We start from the raw sequence: 17,346 nt of genomic DNA, 5'->3' as shown, positions 1-17,346 counted from the left end.
AAAAATAAAAAATAAAAAAAAATTGGTCAACTTTTCATCAACGGGAAGCAGGATCGACTCCACTATTCATCAAGGACACGTATTTGCTTCAAAATAGTAAAAGTGAAAAGGTTTAATATTTTCCAAAAAAAGAAGAAAAAAGGTAAATCTTATCTAAGATTTCCACCTTAGATATGTCTTCCACTTGTCTACCACTTATAGGTTGTTGTAATTATAGATAGGATTCTCAAAAAAGAAAATCTGATCTCTTTTGTTTCTTGCAAACTTTCCCCTATATAAATACCCGTTAAGGGAAAGGGAAAGGGCAAGTTTTTAGTTCTCAAGAGTCATTGTCTATAATTTTGAGAGTGAAAGTTTCTCTGTGTTTCCTGCTTTGAGAGTGATAGTTTGTGAGTGTTTTCATGTTCTAAGTGTGAGTTTGAAGTTGTTTGGTGTGCTATCTATTAAGGAATAAAAGCCTACTTAGTAAGTATCTCTACCCGTTATCTATGTTTTAAATTTCTTTTAATTATGAAGATTCCTTTTAATTTTCTATTAATCATTTTCTAAATTATCTTTCAATCACTATTTCTATTTATTAGTTTTAATAATATATTCTGTTTTGAAAAAGAAAACTTGGTTTTTTTTACCTTTATATAATCTTTATTGTGTCTACAAATGGCTCCCCTTAACGGGTATTTACATTCATCATTATTTAAGTGGTCGCAGAACCATTTAAAAGGGGTCATGCATTATGTTCTATATAATCTCTTTCCAAAACAGAATATATATATACTGTATGATATTTATCTTACGACAACGGTGGATCCCATATAAATATTTATCTTACGACTAATATTTATCTTTATGGTCGCAGAGCCATATAAATATATATGTTTTTGAGATATGTACATTGCGTAACTTCAAGATTTTTCTTGTGATATCATGGACTGTGTGATGGATGGATGCAAAAAGGAAGACAAAGTTGAAGATGGAAAGGTGATGGAGTTTCAAAATAGCCCTTCTTTTTTTTTTCTCTCAAAACTAGTTTTTATAACCTAGCCATTAAAACTAAATTAATGAGAATAATTTTTATTTTAATTACGACAAATAAAATAGTAAAAAACAGTAATACAATTACAGCCAAATTAATGTCGTTAATCATGTAATGTAATGAAAGACAATAAAAATCTTTCCGAATAGGAGAAAAAAATACATTCCAAATTAAAGAGACTTCCCAAGATCCTAAGATCCCGTTTCCGGACTCATGACATATATTGTTGAAATAAATGTACAAAAAGATATTTTAAAATATATATGCCAACAATTATTAATTAATTAATGATGATCTACGAAAACCGACCTATCATAATATTTACTCCGTCCCAAATTAGATGACTTAGTTGGTTTTAAATTTTGTCCCATAATGGATGAGCTATTTCAAGAGGATTTTTTCTAAAACTATCCTTCCTTTTTGGTTAATTATTTTTTTACTACAAGAAATATGTATAATTTGATAGCCATGCTTATATTCGTTGTGTAAGTGTTTTAAAATGTTGTTTCTCAACGTTTTAAATTAACGAAAAACTGCGGTATAGTTGAAGAGATAAATCATTTCTAAGTTTTAGAAGTTATTATCCATAAGGATATGAATACAAAAAATGTTTAAACATACTATTCTTTCCTCCTTACCTCAAAAATTGTGCGAACTGCAACTAACTCATATAAATTGGGACGAAGGAAATATGAAATAAATCTCTGGCCTACCCGTGACTCCCTTCTAGAAAAAAGGCTTTGGTTATTGATTACGGGTCTATAGGAACCGGCCTAAAGACAACGGTGGATCCCGTTTCAGATCCAGTGGTACCCGGGTGAAATCGAACACATCGACAACCCTAATTGAAACTTCTTGTCTTCTCTTCTACCACCCCGTTACTTAAAGGGCGGCTCAGAACAACCCCTGCACTATTTTTCTCTTGCAAAAAAAAAAAAAAAAAAAGAGAATTGTCAAAAACCCTAATCAAGAATCTGTCTGTGAAATCATCTTCTATTGTTGATGGCGACTCTGATACTTCTTAGATCATCTCGATCTGCTCTGAAATCTGCTGATTTAGCTTCCAGATGTGTAAGTTTTTTCTTACTTTACCTCTAATTTATTATTTTATTTTTTTGAAAGTGATGATTTAATTTGATCTCTTTTGGTGATAAATATTTAGCGATCGTTTTATTTAGGGATTTCTAATCTTGTAATTTAGTAGCTGTATCATGATGTTCATACTTGCTCTGAGAAGCTAATAAAATGGAGGTTTTGCTTACCTGTTGAGAATATATATAGGTTTTGTGTAATAGATTTGCCTAGATGCAATTGTAGTGAAGGCATGGCTGAGTTTTTCCATAGCCGCTAAAGATTCATAAATATATGAACTGTGACTGAGATCGATCATGTATTTTAGTTAGGCCAAGGTTATGTTTTTTGTCGGTTGTCTCTACTACCTTATTTTCCTTGCGAACTATATGGTTGTTTTGTTATGCCTAATTCTCAGTGAAAAGTGGAGATTTTGTTTAATTGTTGGGTTTTTATGGTCTGATTTAGGTTCCAATGTTCTAGGTGATTGATTTTGGTTATTGAGGTTGTTGGGTTTTAATGGTCTGATTTAGGGTCGAATGCGTTTGGTTTTGGTTAGTGAGGTTCGAAATAGAATAGATTTGCCTAACTGATATTGTCAGATGCAACTGTTCTGGTTCAATTTAGTGTGTAATGTTTGATTGAAGGTCGAATGTTGTAGGTATTTCATTTTGGTTAGTGAAGTTCGAGTGGAAAGATTTGACTGCTCTGGTTTGATTTATTGTCTAATGTTTAGGTATTTGATTTTGGTTAGTGAGGTTCGAATGGAATAGATTATGTCGGATGCAATGCAATTGTAGTTAAGGCATGATTTTCTTTTTCTATTGTTTTCAGATTCATGATTTTTTGTTTTGAATAAGAAAATAAAATCATTTTGTGTAGTTTTTGTTCATTCTTGGTTGTTTTGAATGGAATAGATTTGCCTATCTCTATCTGATTTGTGAGATGCAATCGTAGTAAGGCATGAATTTCAGATTCATGATTTTTTCTTTTACTTTTGGGTAATTTTAGTTCGTTGTTCCTTGTTATTCATGGTACTTATGTGGATACTAATTCCCCTTGACTTTGCAGCTACCTGCAAGTACTGGTACAACCGCTTGGACTGCTATACCATTGGGTCAGAGTTGCAGATTGTTCAGGTTTGTGTGGTTCCTTTTGGATTGGCTGTGCGATGGATTGGTACCTTGACTACTTTTTTTGCTCATTAGTAAATGTTATGTTTATGTGCAGCACCACATTGTATTCTGTTAGTCCAGAAAAGGCAAAGCGACGTGAAGGTAAAAGTTGCATATGAAGATGTTTGTTTTTCTCCTTGGCAACTTTTCCTCATCTTACTCCTATAATAATCTTTCATGCACAGCCCTAAAGGTAACCGATGATATTCTCAATTCTGAGGCCAAGCTCCGTGCTTTGTTCAAGAAGTGGCTCTCGCTTAGTCATGTACACCATTTTGACGTGGAAGATAGAGAAGCTTTCGAGGAGAGGTTTGCTATATTTAAAGGCAAGGCTCAACGTGTCAACCAACATTACAAAAAGGTCGATGCCACCTACTCTTTAGGATTAACCCCATTTGCTGATTTGACTAGGGAAGAGTTTGGGAGAATGAGATATAAGGTCTATCCAAAGAAAGAGGTACCAGAAAGCTATCTAGATGTTTAAGAAAGCTTCTGACTTGAATTGTTGATTGGGTTTAAGTGGTGTCTAATTAACCAGGTTATAGCTGGTCTTAGATGAGGTTTCTAGTTCTGTTTTAATTTATGTTATTGCTGTAGTAGTATTGCTGCTGATGCTAAAAAACATCATGACTTGAGATGGAACTATTAGATGAAACTTGATAGTAACTTTAATTAGTATTTGGTTTGAGACTTTTTTATTCTTCTGTTATGCACATTATAAATAAGCACTTTTCTTTTCTTTTGCCATTATTCTTCTGTTGTAAAATTATACTATAATTCTTCTTTACTTGTTGGTTGTAAAATTATACTATAAGAAACCAACCAAAGTCAACAAAAGAATTCATGGCACCACTAAGCTAGAGTTGTTCTCAATGCAAATATATTCTTGTAGTTCACTTCTTCTTCTTTGATTTGGTTAATCTTTGGATTCACTGTGGCCCTTATTCCGTCTTTGAAGTTCCACAGTTCTGGGACTATGTACCTCCCACTACCATTGTATTCGTTCAGCTCCAACAACGCAGTTTTCACATCTTTGAATACCTCTTCACCCATTTCATTCCTTAGACGACTCAGCTTCTCATTTATTTCCGTCTACAATAGTTTAGTTCAGTTGAGTTTAGAGATTAACGAATTCTTATCATATCTATGCACTAAATATGTATGCAAGTCTTGATAATAATAAGGCTGGTTAAAAATTCAGTGAAAGAGAGTACCTTGTATTTATTTTCCCCAACTTGGACATTTACAAAAGGAAACCAATTCGAATATTTAATCTCATCTTGCCAATAAGTGCAAAGTAAAGAAGCCTTGACTTCTGCTTCATTTCTTCCTCTTGCACGCGTCATGGAGAGGGTTAGGATCAAGTTCCCCCATTCTCTTAACTCGGATGATAGCACGATCGCTTGTTTCTTTAAGTAGCTAGAATCAAGTAATAGTTGTTCTGTTAGGATACAGTATGTAGATTACAGTTCCAATCGAAAAAATATATTACGTTCAGCAGCAAGGAAAAATGCTTGCAATTTTATCTACGCCTTGCTGCTTTACCCTGATCCACCATTTTATACATGGTAAAGGTTTGCTTGTCAACAAAAGCAGAACGGTGAAAAATGAGCTAAGTGACTACAGGTTTTAAGGAAAAGAGAACAGAGGAGAGACGTACAACTCACATTGATTAGTTCTTTTCGATCTTCCTGAAGCTCGTCGTTGCTTTGCCGTTCCTTGACTATAAGAGTCTGGTTCATGGCCTCAAGGTCTTCTAGTTCTTCTTTCTTGTCTTTCAAATCTATGGTCAAATCCTCAACCTTCTTCGCCAACTCTAAATCTGCGTCATCACCTGACATGTGCGTCAAGGTTTTCAATCTCCCTGTCAACAGTTCAACCTCTAATTCCAGTTTATCTTTGGCATCCGATTTCTTTTCTTCTTCAATTCTTTTTCTAAGACGAGCTTCCTTCACTCTCTGAGACCACAATCCAGACAGAGATAATTAATAACATGATTATCTACATTGAACATGTTATCAATACCTGAAATTAAAGATTACGACAGCATATACCTTTTGTTCTTCTGCAATCCTCAATATATTATTGTCTGATTTACTTTGCTCCAGTTCTGCCATTTCGAGTTTACTGTTTCTCATCGCTTCTGAAGACATAAGCAAGAACATTGTTAAACAACTTTATCAATGTATTATGCAGAGGTGCTATCTCTATATTCATTACAAGTACAGTCCTTGCACAGTATAACGTAGGTCTACCAGTTCCTCGGCATGTAAAATACAATTGAGTGATGGAAAATGTTATCAATTGAGATTTTTCTGTATCCTCGTAAAAATCAAATTATGTAACTTAGGTAAGTAATCGTAACAACTAGTTCCCTTTCACGCCAACTGGAGATTACATTTAGGTACTTGTTTCTTGCTTCTAGTTATGCTAGTAGAGGCCATTACTGTAATGAAGAAACATTACCTTTTGTTTCTCTTCAACAAGTTTCTCTCTATCACTTTCGCTTTGTGCCTTAAATTTCTCCAGCTCTTCTATCTGCAACTTTAGCTCTTCCTTTTGAGATTCCATTTTCGATTTGAGTTCTTCACGCTCATTTGACATCTTCTCCAAACGATCCTTCTGATCTTGTTGCATCTTTAATGTCTCTGAATAAATACAAAAGAGCATTGAATCAGTAACCACGAAAACCAAAACTGATGCACTATAATCCCCATACAGTCTAGTTATCACTTAAATTGACGAATTTGTACTTCTTAAAACCCAGATTAACATCTTATCAGAAACAAGCTCGAATGAACCCAGGAATACAATCAAAAAGCTACATCATGTGCATGTTTTATGTAGCTCATCAGAACTCCAGGTTCTCTAGGCAAAGGGTTAATGTAACTGAAACTAGCATCTTATCAAACAACATTAAAAGGATAACGAATTGCATACCTTCATTGTATTTTTTATTTAGCTTATCATGTTGAGACGCCAAGTTCCTGAGAGAGTAGCTTGTCTCATTGTATTGAAGCTGAACTTGTTCCAAGTTCTTATTCTTCTCATCAACCAAATGCACCAAATTTGTTACCAGTTGTTTGTTCTTCCTCAAATCTTCATCTTCAATGTCCTTAATTGTCTTCAAATCTCCATTCCTAGACAAGAAATTCCCAACAACGCCATCAAATTTATAATCATCTTCTCTCGCAACCCATCCGTACATACCTCCAACCCCACATCCATCCAAACCAAAATGTGTCTTCCCATGTCCAGTGCTATTAAATTCATTCTCGAAAGACATTGCACTGCGAAAACCTGACCAATCACTCGACAATCGCCTTACCAGTACTCCTCTGAGCACCCCACAAACTGTGTACCCTGACAGGATTAAACTTAACCAATTGCTCTTTAATCCGGTTTCCACTCGGCGCGATATATCTCCCATTTTTAAACTCTCTCTCAGTATTCACAACAACCCCTTTCCATGGGTACACAAATTTCTCCTCCACCACCACCACCACAGTAGATGAACGAACAACATCCACCACATTCTTCCCCTCTTCTGCCTCCTCCTCCATAGGATCCTCTCTCAGTATTCACAATCTTCCATCTCACTTTCACTTATGTCTGAATCTTCTTCTTCTTCTGATGAGTAAATCTCATCTAATTTCCTCTTCTGAGAAGACATCGATTTCTGATCTCTGATTGTTTATGAACTCTCAATTTCTCTAATTGGTTCCAAAGATTGAGATTTTATTTTGCGCCTCCAATTTGTTCTAAAGGTTGGACACCTTTATGAACTCACTCAGTGTGTTTGTGTAATTGTTCCAAAGATTAATGTGAAACCCTAGCCCTAGTTTTCTCCTTGGAACCCAAATTCCATTAATGGAGAAATATCTCCTCTACTCCTCACTTGTAAGTTTCTGTTTTGGGGAATGTGAAAAAGTGAAGAATTCGTTGTAACAAAAACAATTCATTGAAACATCACCCGCCAGAATACCCATTTTAACCCTTGCTCTCTTTTGACCCCACGGTAGATATAGTATACACTACATTTCACCATTGGTCATTTTAGAAATTTCAGGTCGTTTGATCAAATAACTTCATTTAAGATTTTGGCAAAACATAATAATTCACTTAAGCCTAAGGCATTTATTTCTCGGGTGCATAATATATGAGTTTGTGGCAATAAGAATGGTGATCCCGATCCCAGTGGAGTCAGGATTTGAGATAGGAAGGAGCAATAAAAATAAAAATGTAACAATAAACAATCAGATAATGGAATAGTGTTAAGCATAAGAATTTAACATTTTTGAGGTTAAAGTAGGTAGAAATCAGAGGGAGTTTGTCACACAAATTACCTAGCCATGAGATAAGTAGATAGAAATCATGTTGCTTTTGTTGCCATGGCAAAATGGATGGCGGATTTTGTCACATAAGTTGTGTGACCACTGAGAACAAATGCACATGTTCATGGTTGTTTACTTATTATTGAACCTAGATCAAATGAGAAAAGCTGCATTGTGCTCTTAAAAAATTGTCTCATATATTTATCCAAATGGAACATAGAGTAGTTAAGAAAATCTGACGGTGATTAAAACATGTTCACTATAATTTCCAATTTCAAGATATCACTCTCGAAGGACATGTGAAAGGTATAAATATAATTTAACTAAGGTAATGGTAGTCATTGTCAATTTTATCAAAAAAAAATTCTTTGAATAAGTTTTATCACGTGCTAGTTGGACCTACCTCACATGTGCCAAGAAATAAACAATCTTCAATGCAAAGCCAACCACGGCACAATACATGTAGAGATGGAAATTACGAAAGTTTCCCTAAATAGTTGGATACAGGTTGGCAAGGGCGCACTTTAGCCCTTCACATGATCAATCCATCCACTAACAAAATTACACGTCAATCGCATAATTAACAATATTTTCACTTACATATGAATACGGAAAGTATCGTATGCATTTATTATCAGTTCCTAAAAATGTTATTAACTGGAAAAATGATGGTAACACATTTGCAAGTACACAAAGAATATCTTTTTAAGAGCCAATGGAGAGGTAAAAAATTCCTAGAGGCAGCATATTTTGTGTGACGTACATTATCAGCACTCGTAGCCCATGAAAAAGTTGATGCAGGAAAATTTTCAAGACTATAAATAGTTAGGTTTAAAATATATGATCCCATTTGTTCATGGACATACTACTCTAAATGCACTGTTAAATGTATGCCAAAGAAAATATATCATTCGACACGTATGTTTATCGCGCTTCCTTTGCATCAAGAATTCCTAATAGTTTCTTCAAACAAACACATTGACTAAGATTCAACATCCCTGTTTAAGAAACCATGATGTAGTTATGACAAAAAATAGAGCCAATCTTAGTCAGTCAGACGAATTTGGAAATAAAAATAACCCTACCCTGTATATTATACCACACATAGACCCATGGAAAACATATGCTATTATATGAACCAATGTTATATATTTATGAAACCACTGTTCCATATACTCTTCCTTCGCATCAAAAGTATATGAAACTAATTAATTTACGGTTAATGGATCACATTGAACATCAGATTATTAATATTAGCTGCACATGAGTTACTCTCATCTTTTTTCAATATATTTTTAATCCAGAAGCAGATTATGTGAATCTCAATTGATGCTACTGGCCACTTCTACATCCCTCAATGTCATGAGGAGTCAAATATATTTTTCTAAATACTCCCTCCATGTCCTACAAAGTCGAATGCATGCCATTTTCTATTAATGGTTATATAAACCGCATTTCACAAATGCAACCTTCATCCATGGTAATTTTAGCCAGAAACCAAATGAAACTGGCAGGGGAATCCCACCTTGATGTTTACCCAGTCGTCATGAGTAACAACCAACGAACATGCAGAAAAATAAAAGAATCGCATTACCAATAGATAGATCACCAAGCACTACCGATGAACTAACAAAGAAATCCCGTTACTGTCAATCAATTAAAAAACTACAAAGGTATAAAGCATATGAGTTATGGATTTAATCCGGATATGACCAATAAAAGATTCAGCTCCAAAAATCTGACGAAGCTGCAAATTAATTACTAAATAAAACACATGATAAGGGACATATAGCATAAACCATAGAGATCTTCTTTCACTGGAGTACTAATTATGTAGATTAAATTCCACAAAGGACGGGCCACACCTGAATGAACATCCCGAGAGGTCATTCTCTTTTCAAGTTCTCTATAGGCTATAAATTGAACCCTGATTTTGGGCATATCAAAATCTTCTTAGGCATACAAAGCACTAGTCTTAATTTGGGTGACCTTATAAGGGGTACCCTATGGGATGGTTCAATTACCTATATGCCCTTAAATCCTTTAAATTACTACTAATCTATCCCTAACCCTAATACAAAACCTATAATCTACTACACCTAAAATCAGTTTGATTCATCTTATTCTTCTTCCTCTCCACAGCCGAACTCATTCACCATTCCCTTTCTTTTTTTTTTTTCATCGCGGAAATTTAATCGTCGATTCGTGAAAATTTAGTCGACGATTAAACTCATCTATATAATGGGTCGTCGTAAGCCAGTATCTCGTTCAAATCGATCGACTCAACAACCTATTGAAGAAGAAGAAGATTTAGAGAGTGAAGAACAAACTCAAAATCAACCACAAAATCAACCGGAAGAAGAGATTAAAGAAGAACCAACTCCGGAAATGAGAATAAGAAGGTTAGTTCTACAAACCCATCTCGTATTTGATGTTTTAGATTGGTTTGGTCGATTTAATTCGTCAAAATCATGTTTTTGCGGCGGTTACAGGGTATGGTTCGGCGCAAAACAAATCTTAGATGTGCGCCGAGCTGTTCTTGAAACTGGACCCTGAAAATGCATATGAACGGCTCGGCGTATATCTGAAATCCGTTTTGAGCCGAACTTAGTGACACAGAGACATATTTAGGATCGGCTTATTCGATGGTGTTAGTTTTGTGCCGAATATGTTTTGTGAATTTTAGAAATTTTGCATGTGCGTAGGATCGGCTTGTATGGTAGTATTAGTTTTGTGCCGAATAATTGTTGTTTGAATTTCAGAATTTTTGCATGTGCTTAGGATCGGCTTGTATGGTTGTATTAGTTTTGCGCCGAATAAAGGTTTCAATTCATAAGTCTAGATTCGGCTTATTCGATAGTATTAGGGTTGCGCCGAATATCATTGTTAAAATTTCATAAATTTTACAAGTGTATAGGATCGGCTTATTTATATGATATCATGTTGCGCCAAATACATGTTTGAGTTAATAACCATAGACTCGGCTTATTCGACGGTATCGGTTGTGAGCCGAATATATAGGATCGGCTTATAATTGTTTTGTGGTATGAGCCGATCCACTCTCTGTGTAAGCTAATAAAAATTTCAAGACATGATTCGGCTCATATGTGTTATTTCGGGTAAGCCGAGCCTTCTTATTTTCTTACAAGTTTTTGGCTTTCCAAATCTCTTTGTTGTTCAAATTAGTCTTATAACTTTCATACTTGTGTCAGGACCAATGCAGCTACAAAGAGGAAGAAGATGGAGGTAACACCTTCTACTTCTAAAACTCCCGATCCTAGAGGAGGAGGTAAGAAAAAATTAGGAGCGGGAGGTAGAGGAGGAATTTTAGAAGAAGAAGCTGAACAAGTAAGAATTGAAAGACAAGAAGAAGGAATAGCTGAAGATGAAGAAGTTGATGATAATCAAGAAGTTCATCAAGAAACACAACCCCAAGGAAAACCCAAGAAAGACAAGAAAGGTAAGAAGGTGGCAGAACCCGAGAAAGAGAAGGACGATGATGATCGACGGATCACTGGTTTACACATTCCTAATGAAGATGACGTAATTACACCTCGATCAGATGGTTTGCCTCATGGTCTTCCGGAAGATGGAGGAAATGTGTTGATTGGTTATGCCGATTCTTGGGCGAAGAAAAATTATGAGACTCCTGATCACAACCGTGCAGTCCGAGTATTGAGACACCAGAGGGATGCGGAATGGAGTCTTGATGAAGAGGTTCCTGAGGTGATTGCTTACTACAACGCATTTCTTTATGGCCTATCATCAATTATGGACATAAGGAATATGATAGTGTGTCAGCCTCTGCATATACCGAGCGCTTTTGTCCAGAAACTTACACATTTCAATTACCTTTTGGAGAGATGGCAATCACTCCTGATGAGGCTAGTAAGATTACAGGCCTTAAAGCAAGGGGTGTAAGTGTGGATGCTGGTTTTTATGACACCTTCAATTTCATGTTTTAATGAATAGCTTAACAGTTATGCGTCGAATTTATAGAGTTCGACTTATCCTCTAATGTTAGTTACGCGCCGAATCATTTGTCCTTCAGGTTCGGCTTTTTCTATAATTTGAGTTATAATCCGAGCCTTAAAAATCATTATTGGTGTAACCCAGTATTGGTGTTCCTCAAGCACGATCAGGTTGATGTTCCTCAATTTCATGTTTTAGTGATCCTTGGTATCCTCGTGAATTATGTCTACTGGATCAGGTTGATTTTCCATGGGTCCAAGCACGATGTACAAAGAATATCACAAGGTTAAACACTAGAAAGGGAATATAATAACAAGGTTCGGCGGATACGATAATCACACTATGTACCGAACTATAAACATTTACAGGTTTCGGCTTATACGATATCCTCAATATGTGCCGAACCACGAACAATATTTTAACCCAAAAATTAACAAATTCATGTTCGGCTCAGACGATAATCATATTATGTGCCGAACCTTGAACATAAGAGGTTTCGGATGATATGATATTCTCCATATGTGCCGAACCAGTAACAATATTTCAACCCAGAAATTAAAAAATTATGTTCGGCACATACGATTTTGGATATGTAAGCCGAATTAGTAATGATTCTATTCCGGGCTATTCAGGATGTTGTTCGGCTTACTATGAAACTTTCATATAAGCCGAACTAGTGTCTAGCAAAAGGGTTGGAATTGGAAATTATAGGTTCGGCGCATGCAGTAAACAGATTCAGTAAGCCGAACCGTTCATTAATTGGTAGATTCGGCTCATAGATGTGAGCCGAACCTCAACCTTTTCGCCGAACCATGATTCAAAAAACCTCACTTTTGATAATTGAGAGCTATAGAAGTGAGATTAAGTATAGGATATAAGTGTACCTGTGTATTAGAAGCATTGGGTTCCTCATCAATGTCTTCCTCATCAGGATTTGGCTCATAAAAATCATCATCTTGAGTTTGTGTTTGAGTTTGAGCTTGAGTTTGAGTGGGTGTAAAATCATTCTCATAATCTAAGAAATCAGCCATTTCTGGATCATTGTTGTAGTTGATATGTATTTTCCTAGGTTTTTTAGATGAATGATGACCCTCCTCATCCTCCATTGAATCAAGAATTAGAATTTTCTCACTTTCTCCTTCTCTTTCTCTCCTTCTTAACCAAACCAAAACTTTGATTTTTTTTTCCTCAAATTTTTCATCTAAACAACTCTTATAATTCTGAAAATTATTTTAATCACTAAACAAAATATTTAATCACTAATCAAGATTATTAACACTAATACGTGAAGGACAGATTTGCCATTAAAAAAATTTGGGTTAAGGGATTATCTGATTTTGCTATTTCACAACCTTTTTTGTCTTCATTCAGTATGCCTTGGAAGATTTTGGTATGCCCAAAATTATAGTTCTATAAATTCCCTCCAACAACGGTTTCAACAATTTCACGAACAAAAGACAGTTCCCTGGGCACCCATATGTCCCATAGCCCATAACCTGTTACGAATAGATAGTCGATGGGCTTGGAGACATGGACTGACATGAATCCAACATTTGATCGTGATCTTGATGATTTACTTAGAGACATCTGTTGATGTCCAGAGCACTGATGCAATTAGCCAGTAATTTACGGTAGAGAGCCTCTACAACTTATTATTAAATCAGTAAGAAAGTTACAACCCTAATATTTCCAAAGACATAAGAAGGTGCCATGAGAGGAACAACCACAATGCACCAAACACTGCCTTACACAAATCAATGGAGGGAGTAATTTAGTATCTTTGGGGCCAAATGATGGCATAAACCCAACAATAGGCAAATAGAAAAGACATAAAAAGGTGCCATGAGAGGAAAAATCACAATGACTGCATTACACAAATCAACAGAGGAAGTAGTTTAGTATCTTTGGGGCTAAATGATGACATAAACCCAACAAAGACAAAGAGAAATGTGAATGAAGACAATGCTTATACAGTATCCGGTAAGCGTGAAAAAGAGATAATTTCTTACTCAAAACAAACTCAACAATTTAGCAAAACCCCTCAAAACTTATACTATATTTAAGCAAGAGGCTAGAAAATCTCCAAATCAGACGAATATAGAATCAAAGGAAAGTAGGGTCTTATCTCGAAGAAATGCACAAATTAGACTTTGGGTGATACATATATAACATCTTGTTAGTGTTAGCATTAAGAAACAACTATAGTAACGGAAACATCTAGAGTAAACTTAACATTGTTACCTGTGTTGTCTTGTCGAGCAAAACAATAATCATAATGTGGAGTTCTTACATTTTCGTCAGAGCAAATCTCAACCTACTGCCACGTTACACGTATGCAGAACCCGCATCTTATCCATCAGAGGTTTTTCTGCCTGTATATAATTTAGCTCACTGAACTTGCAATAAATAATCTGGGGTAGGTTTTTCAATACAATGCGTGTCACCTGGAATGTCATGTCACCTAATTCAACATAAGTTCCATTAAAGCCATTTAACCATCAGTTGAAGCGAAGCAAAGCAAGGGTTTGTACAAAATTTCACAAAGTTAAAAAAAGAAAAATAGCCCTGGGATCCATAGAACCTCGAGTTCCCAACCAAAAAGAAAGTTTATAGTAGTAATCAGATTAAAAAGTAAGCCAGCTTGTGATAGTTACAACAACTAAAAGCCTGAAGATTAGGAAATTAACAGGGATTATATAAGTGAACATGAATAACACCTAAGAAACAAAAAATATAGACAAAAGAGCACCACCGTATTGCATCTCACAATCTTGGTGGAAAAACCCCAGAAGGATACAGATAACCTCAGCTGGATATAGCTATTCCTTTCCCTATTCGAAGATATTTGTCTTGTTTATTAGTACAACCACTACCTTCACGACATAAGAAGTGCAAAAACAAATTTAGCAAACTTAAGTGGTATCTAGAAACTGTAAAAATAGACTTTAACTAAAATAATTGAGAATCAATAGTTGCTCAGAACTTGTTAGAGGTTGTGTAGCCATCACTGAAAGATCAATGAGATCTAACATTTAGCACAAATTTGTTCCTCATTGCAAAAAATAACTAACGATTTCTGAAGAAAAAAAGAAGTTTCATAAAGATATGAATCAGAAAAGCAAAATAAAACCATAATAAAAATCTCGTCACCGATCAAAGGAAAAGCCATCACCTAGTTTACTAACATTTCATAATCTTAATAAAAATTAAATGATCTCAATGAGCCAATAAACACACAACCATAATTTGGAAGTAAAGATTCATGATAAGAATACTTGATTTAGTTTCTGCTGTGAAGATCATTGATTACAATTAAGTTATCCTGAATCATCTTAACATCATATACTGCTATAATTACTTTAAATGTCTTTAGGAACATTGATCAATGTTTTCAAGCACTTCAAATTTAACAAAAAGGAAGTGGATGAGAAAATCATACCCTAGCTTTTGAAACGCCGACAGAAAACTTCACCAGTTCACGAACAATAATCGGAAAAAAAAAAGTAAAACAAAAAATTATCACATATGTTTATTTCCACCTGATCCATGGAATCTCCTGCGAAGAAATAAAAAGCTCATCAGGATAAAAGAGCAAGTGGGCAAAAAATTAAAATCTGGTGTGTCAACAAAGTGCACTTATCTGTTTCAACGTTAATGGACATGAATCTCATCTGGCCATGAGCATACAACAACAAGTTCACCTTCAGCAATCTCAGTGAGCAATATTTTCATCTTCAATAAGTAGCCCCTGAAATCATCCCAACATGGATTATCTCGATGATGCTGTTTTATTCTTTCAAAAATATTTTGGCATTTATAAATAGTAAGTGATCACCATAAAGTACCGGAAAGACTAATGATGGAAATTTGACTAACCTTGGCTATCTTTCAATCAGTTTGTGGCCTTCCTTTCCCCAACCTATAACTCCTAGATGCAATTGTAGAAGAACAAGTGCATTCCAAAAAAAAAAACGGTGTCTTCTAAAAACAGCATGACAAAACGATATGTTCAATACGCAATGGGCGCATCAGTAATTATAATCTTTCCCCTTGAGCACACAAAGATCAATATAGAAAAAACAACCCATAATCAATAATATTTTTACTTTTTTACTGATATCAAACAGTGTCTCAGTAAAAATCTCATTCAGTAATATTCTACTAAAACGACCCGCTCACTCTATGTTATCGACGTGTTTAAGATCAATAAATCAAACTTCACTGCAATCAAAATGACTTGTATGGACAACAATAGTGATTAGTGGAGGAAAATTAAAACACTATACACAATTTCAAAAAAATCAACTTAAGTTTCAATTCAGACTACACACCTTAATACTTCTACCAACTTAGTCTAAAGTTGGTTATGTGAATGGAAATCTGAGAGTTGCTCAGGTGATGCTGTGCCATCTGGGTTCTTTTTGGTCTTCTAGTTCTCAAGGGTGATTTGGGTTGTTCTGAATCTGGTAAAACCATCGGTTTCTTGTTCCTACGAATTCCTACTAAGATAAGATTGATCATGTCCCAACTCTAGATAATCACAGCGTATCCAACTGGTCCCCATAGAATAGTTATGACTGCATGTGAAGTGCCCAAACATTCCTGCGTTAAGTGAGTTCATACAACGTAAATCAATATGAATTCCAGTCATTTTTCACCTATCGTTGTCATTGTATAAATCATCCATGATCGTTGTCACAATAAAAATCATTAATACCTTTGATTGCACCAACCATTTTCATTCTAGGTTACGACACTTGTTCACTTCATTTTTTAATATACGACCAGTTGATCATTCTAGGTTATGGAACTTGTTATAGAACCTTCTTCTCCTCATCCATTATCTCTAAAAAGAAAGTAGTATAAGTTACTGATTGGCTGCAAGAAGATTAGCTAACGGAGCTTATGAATATCCCAACACCTGCAAGAGAAGTACACTGAAGACATCAGTTTAAAAACTTAAAACTACAAAAAAATTAGAAACACTCATTCACAAACTATGAAAAATCAATATAATAAAAGAAAAACAGATATGAGAGGATTATCCTAGATCATGACCATCCACATTGATTCTACTCAGCCTTTAACGAAACAATGTCGGATAGCAATTTGAAATCACTCCAAAATCATATAAAAATAAATTAGGTAGCATCTAGGCATGCAAGATTAAGCCAAGAAAGTTGAGTCAACCAAAACATCACTGGATCTTCTTTATGCATTGAGCAGTAGCTCCAAAACTACCAAAGCACTTCAAAATCAAGCCTTGTCTAAACTCCCAAGCGAACCTAAATAAACCACGGATAAATTCCGTGAAAGTTTAACCTGGTCCCAGCTGCCACAAAAATAAATAAGCAAAATCCCAAATAAGTGAACCAATTCAAAATGTACCTTTTCCCTTCAGGTGGTAAGGCTAGTTTGTACATCACCCACCAACTTGAGAGCTTTAGCAGACGGTGGCATAGCCTTCCCACCTTGTAAATCCTCTTTAGATTCGGAGAGTGATAAAAAAGAACCAAACCTGAGCAGGAAACTTTATTATGTTTTCCAATTGAAAAAAACGCTACAAATTATTGAACATGTTGTATCATTTATATATCAATCTCGCATTGAACTATTCCATTGTTTAAATTAAGCACTATATTGAAAACCTCCCAAACTTAACCCCAAATATATGAAACCCTAGGTTTAAATTTCTGAAATCATTAACAAAAAACAATTGGTATCACCAAAATCACTTCTTACCTAGCAAATACGTTCAATT

At 35.1% G+C, this 17,346-nt stretch overlaps 2 protein-coding genes across 3 annotated transcripts; one reads left to right on the top strand and one right to left on the bottom strand.

Annotated features, from left to right (window-relative positions):
* Window positions 1-1,895: 1,895 nt before the first annotated feature.
* On the top strand, window positions 1,896-4,029 carry LOC113286828 (probable cysteine protease RD21C). The gene is made up of 4 exons (XM_026535456.1): window positions 1,896-2,104; window positions 3,176-3,243; window positions 3,335-3,381; window positions 3,465-4,029. The coding sequence occupies exons 1-4, from the start codon at window positions 2,036-2,038 to the stop codon at window positions 3,761-3,763; spliced, it is 483 nt and encodes a 160-aa protein (XP_026391241.1). The 5' UTR covers window positions 1,896-2,035; the 3' UTR covers window positions 3,764-4,029.
* A 45-nt stretch (window positions 4,030-4,074) lies between these two features.
* Window positions 4,075-7,183, bottom strand: LOC113286827 (factor of DNA methylation 1-like). Of its 2 annotated transcripts, none has more exons than XM_026535455.1 (6): window positions 6,220-7,183; window positions 5,746-5,927; window positions 5,334-5,422; window positions 4,940-5,237; window positions 4,494-4,698; window positions 4,075-4,371 (listed from the first exon to the last, which is right to left on the bottom strand). In XM_026535455.1, the coding sequence occupies exons 1-3, from the start codon at window positions 6,707-6,709 to the stop codon at window positions 5,414-5,416; spliced, it is 681 nt and encodes a 226-aa protein (XP_026391240.1). In that variant the 5' UTR covers window positions 6,710-7,183; the 3' UTR covers window positions 4,075-4,371; window positions 4,494-4,698; window positions 4,940-5,237; window positions 5,334-5,413. The 2 variants fall into 2 exon arrangements, with proteins under 2 accessions (XP_026391240.1, XP_026391239.1); XM_026535454.1 differs by having other exon boundaries at window positions 4,947-5,237.
* Window positions 7,184-17,346: the final 10,163 nt, after the last annotated feature.

Source organism: Papaver somniferum, chromosome 6 (genome assembly GCF_003573695.1).
Source record: "Papaver somniferum cultivar HN1 chromosome 6, ASM357369v1, whole genome shotgun sequence".
In the NCBI taxonomy this organism is placed as follows: domain Eukaryota; kingdom Viridiplantae; phylum Streptophyta; class Magnoliopsida; order Ranunculales; family Papaveraceae; genus Papaver; species Papaver somniferum.
The sequence above is the reverse complement of the archived record's forward strand: the minus strand, read 5'-3'. Positions and strand labels throughout refer to the sequence as shown.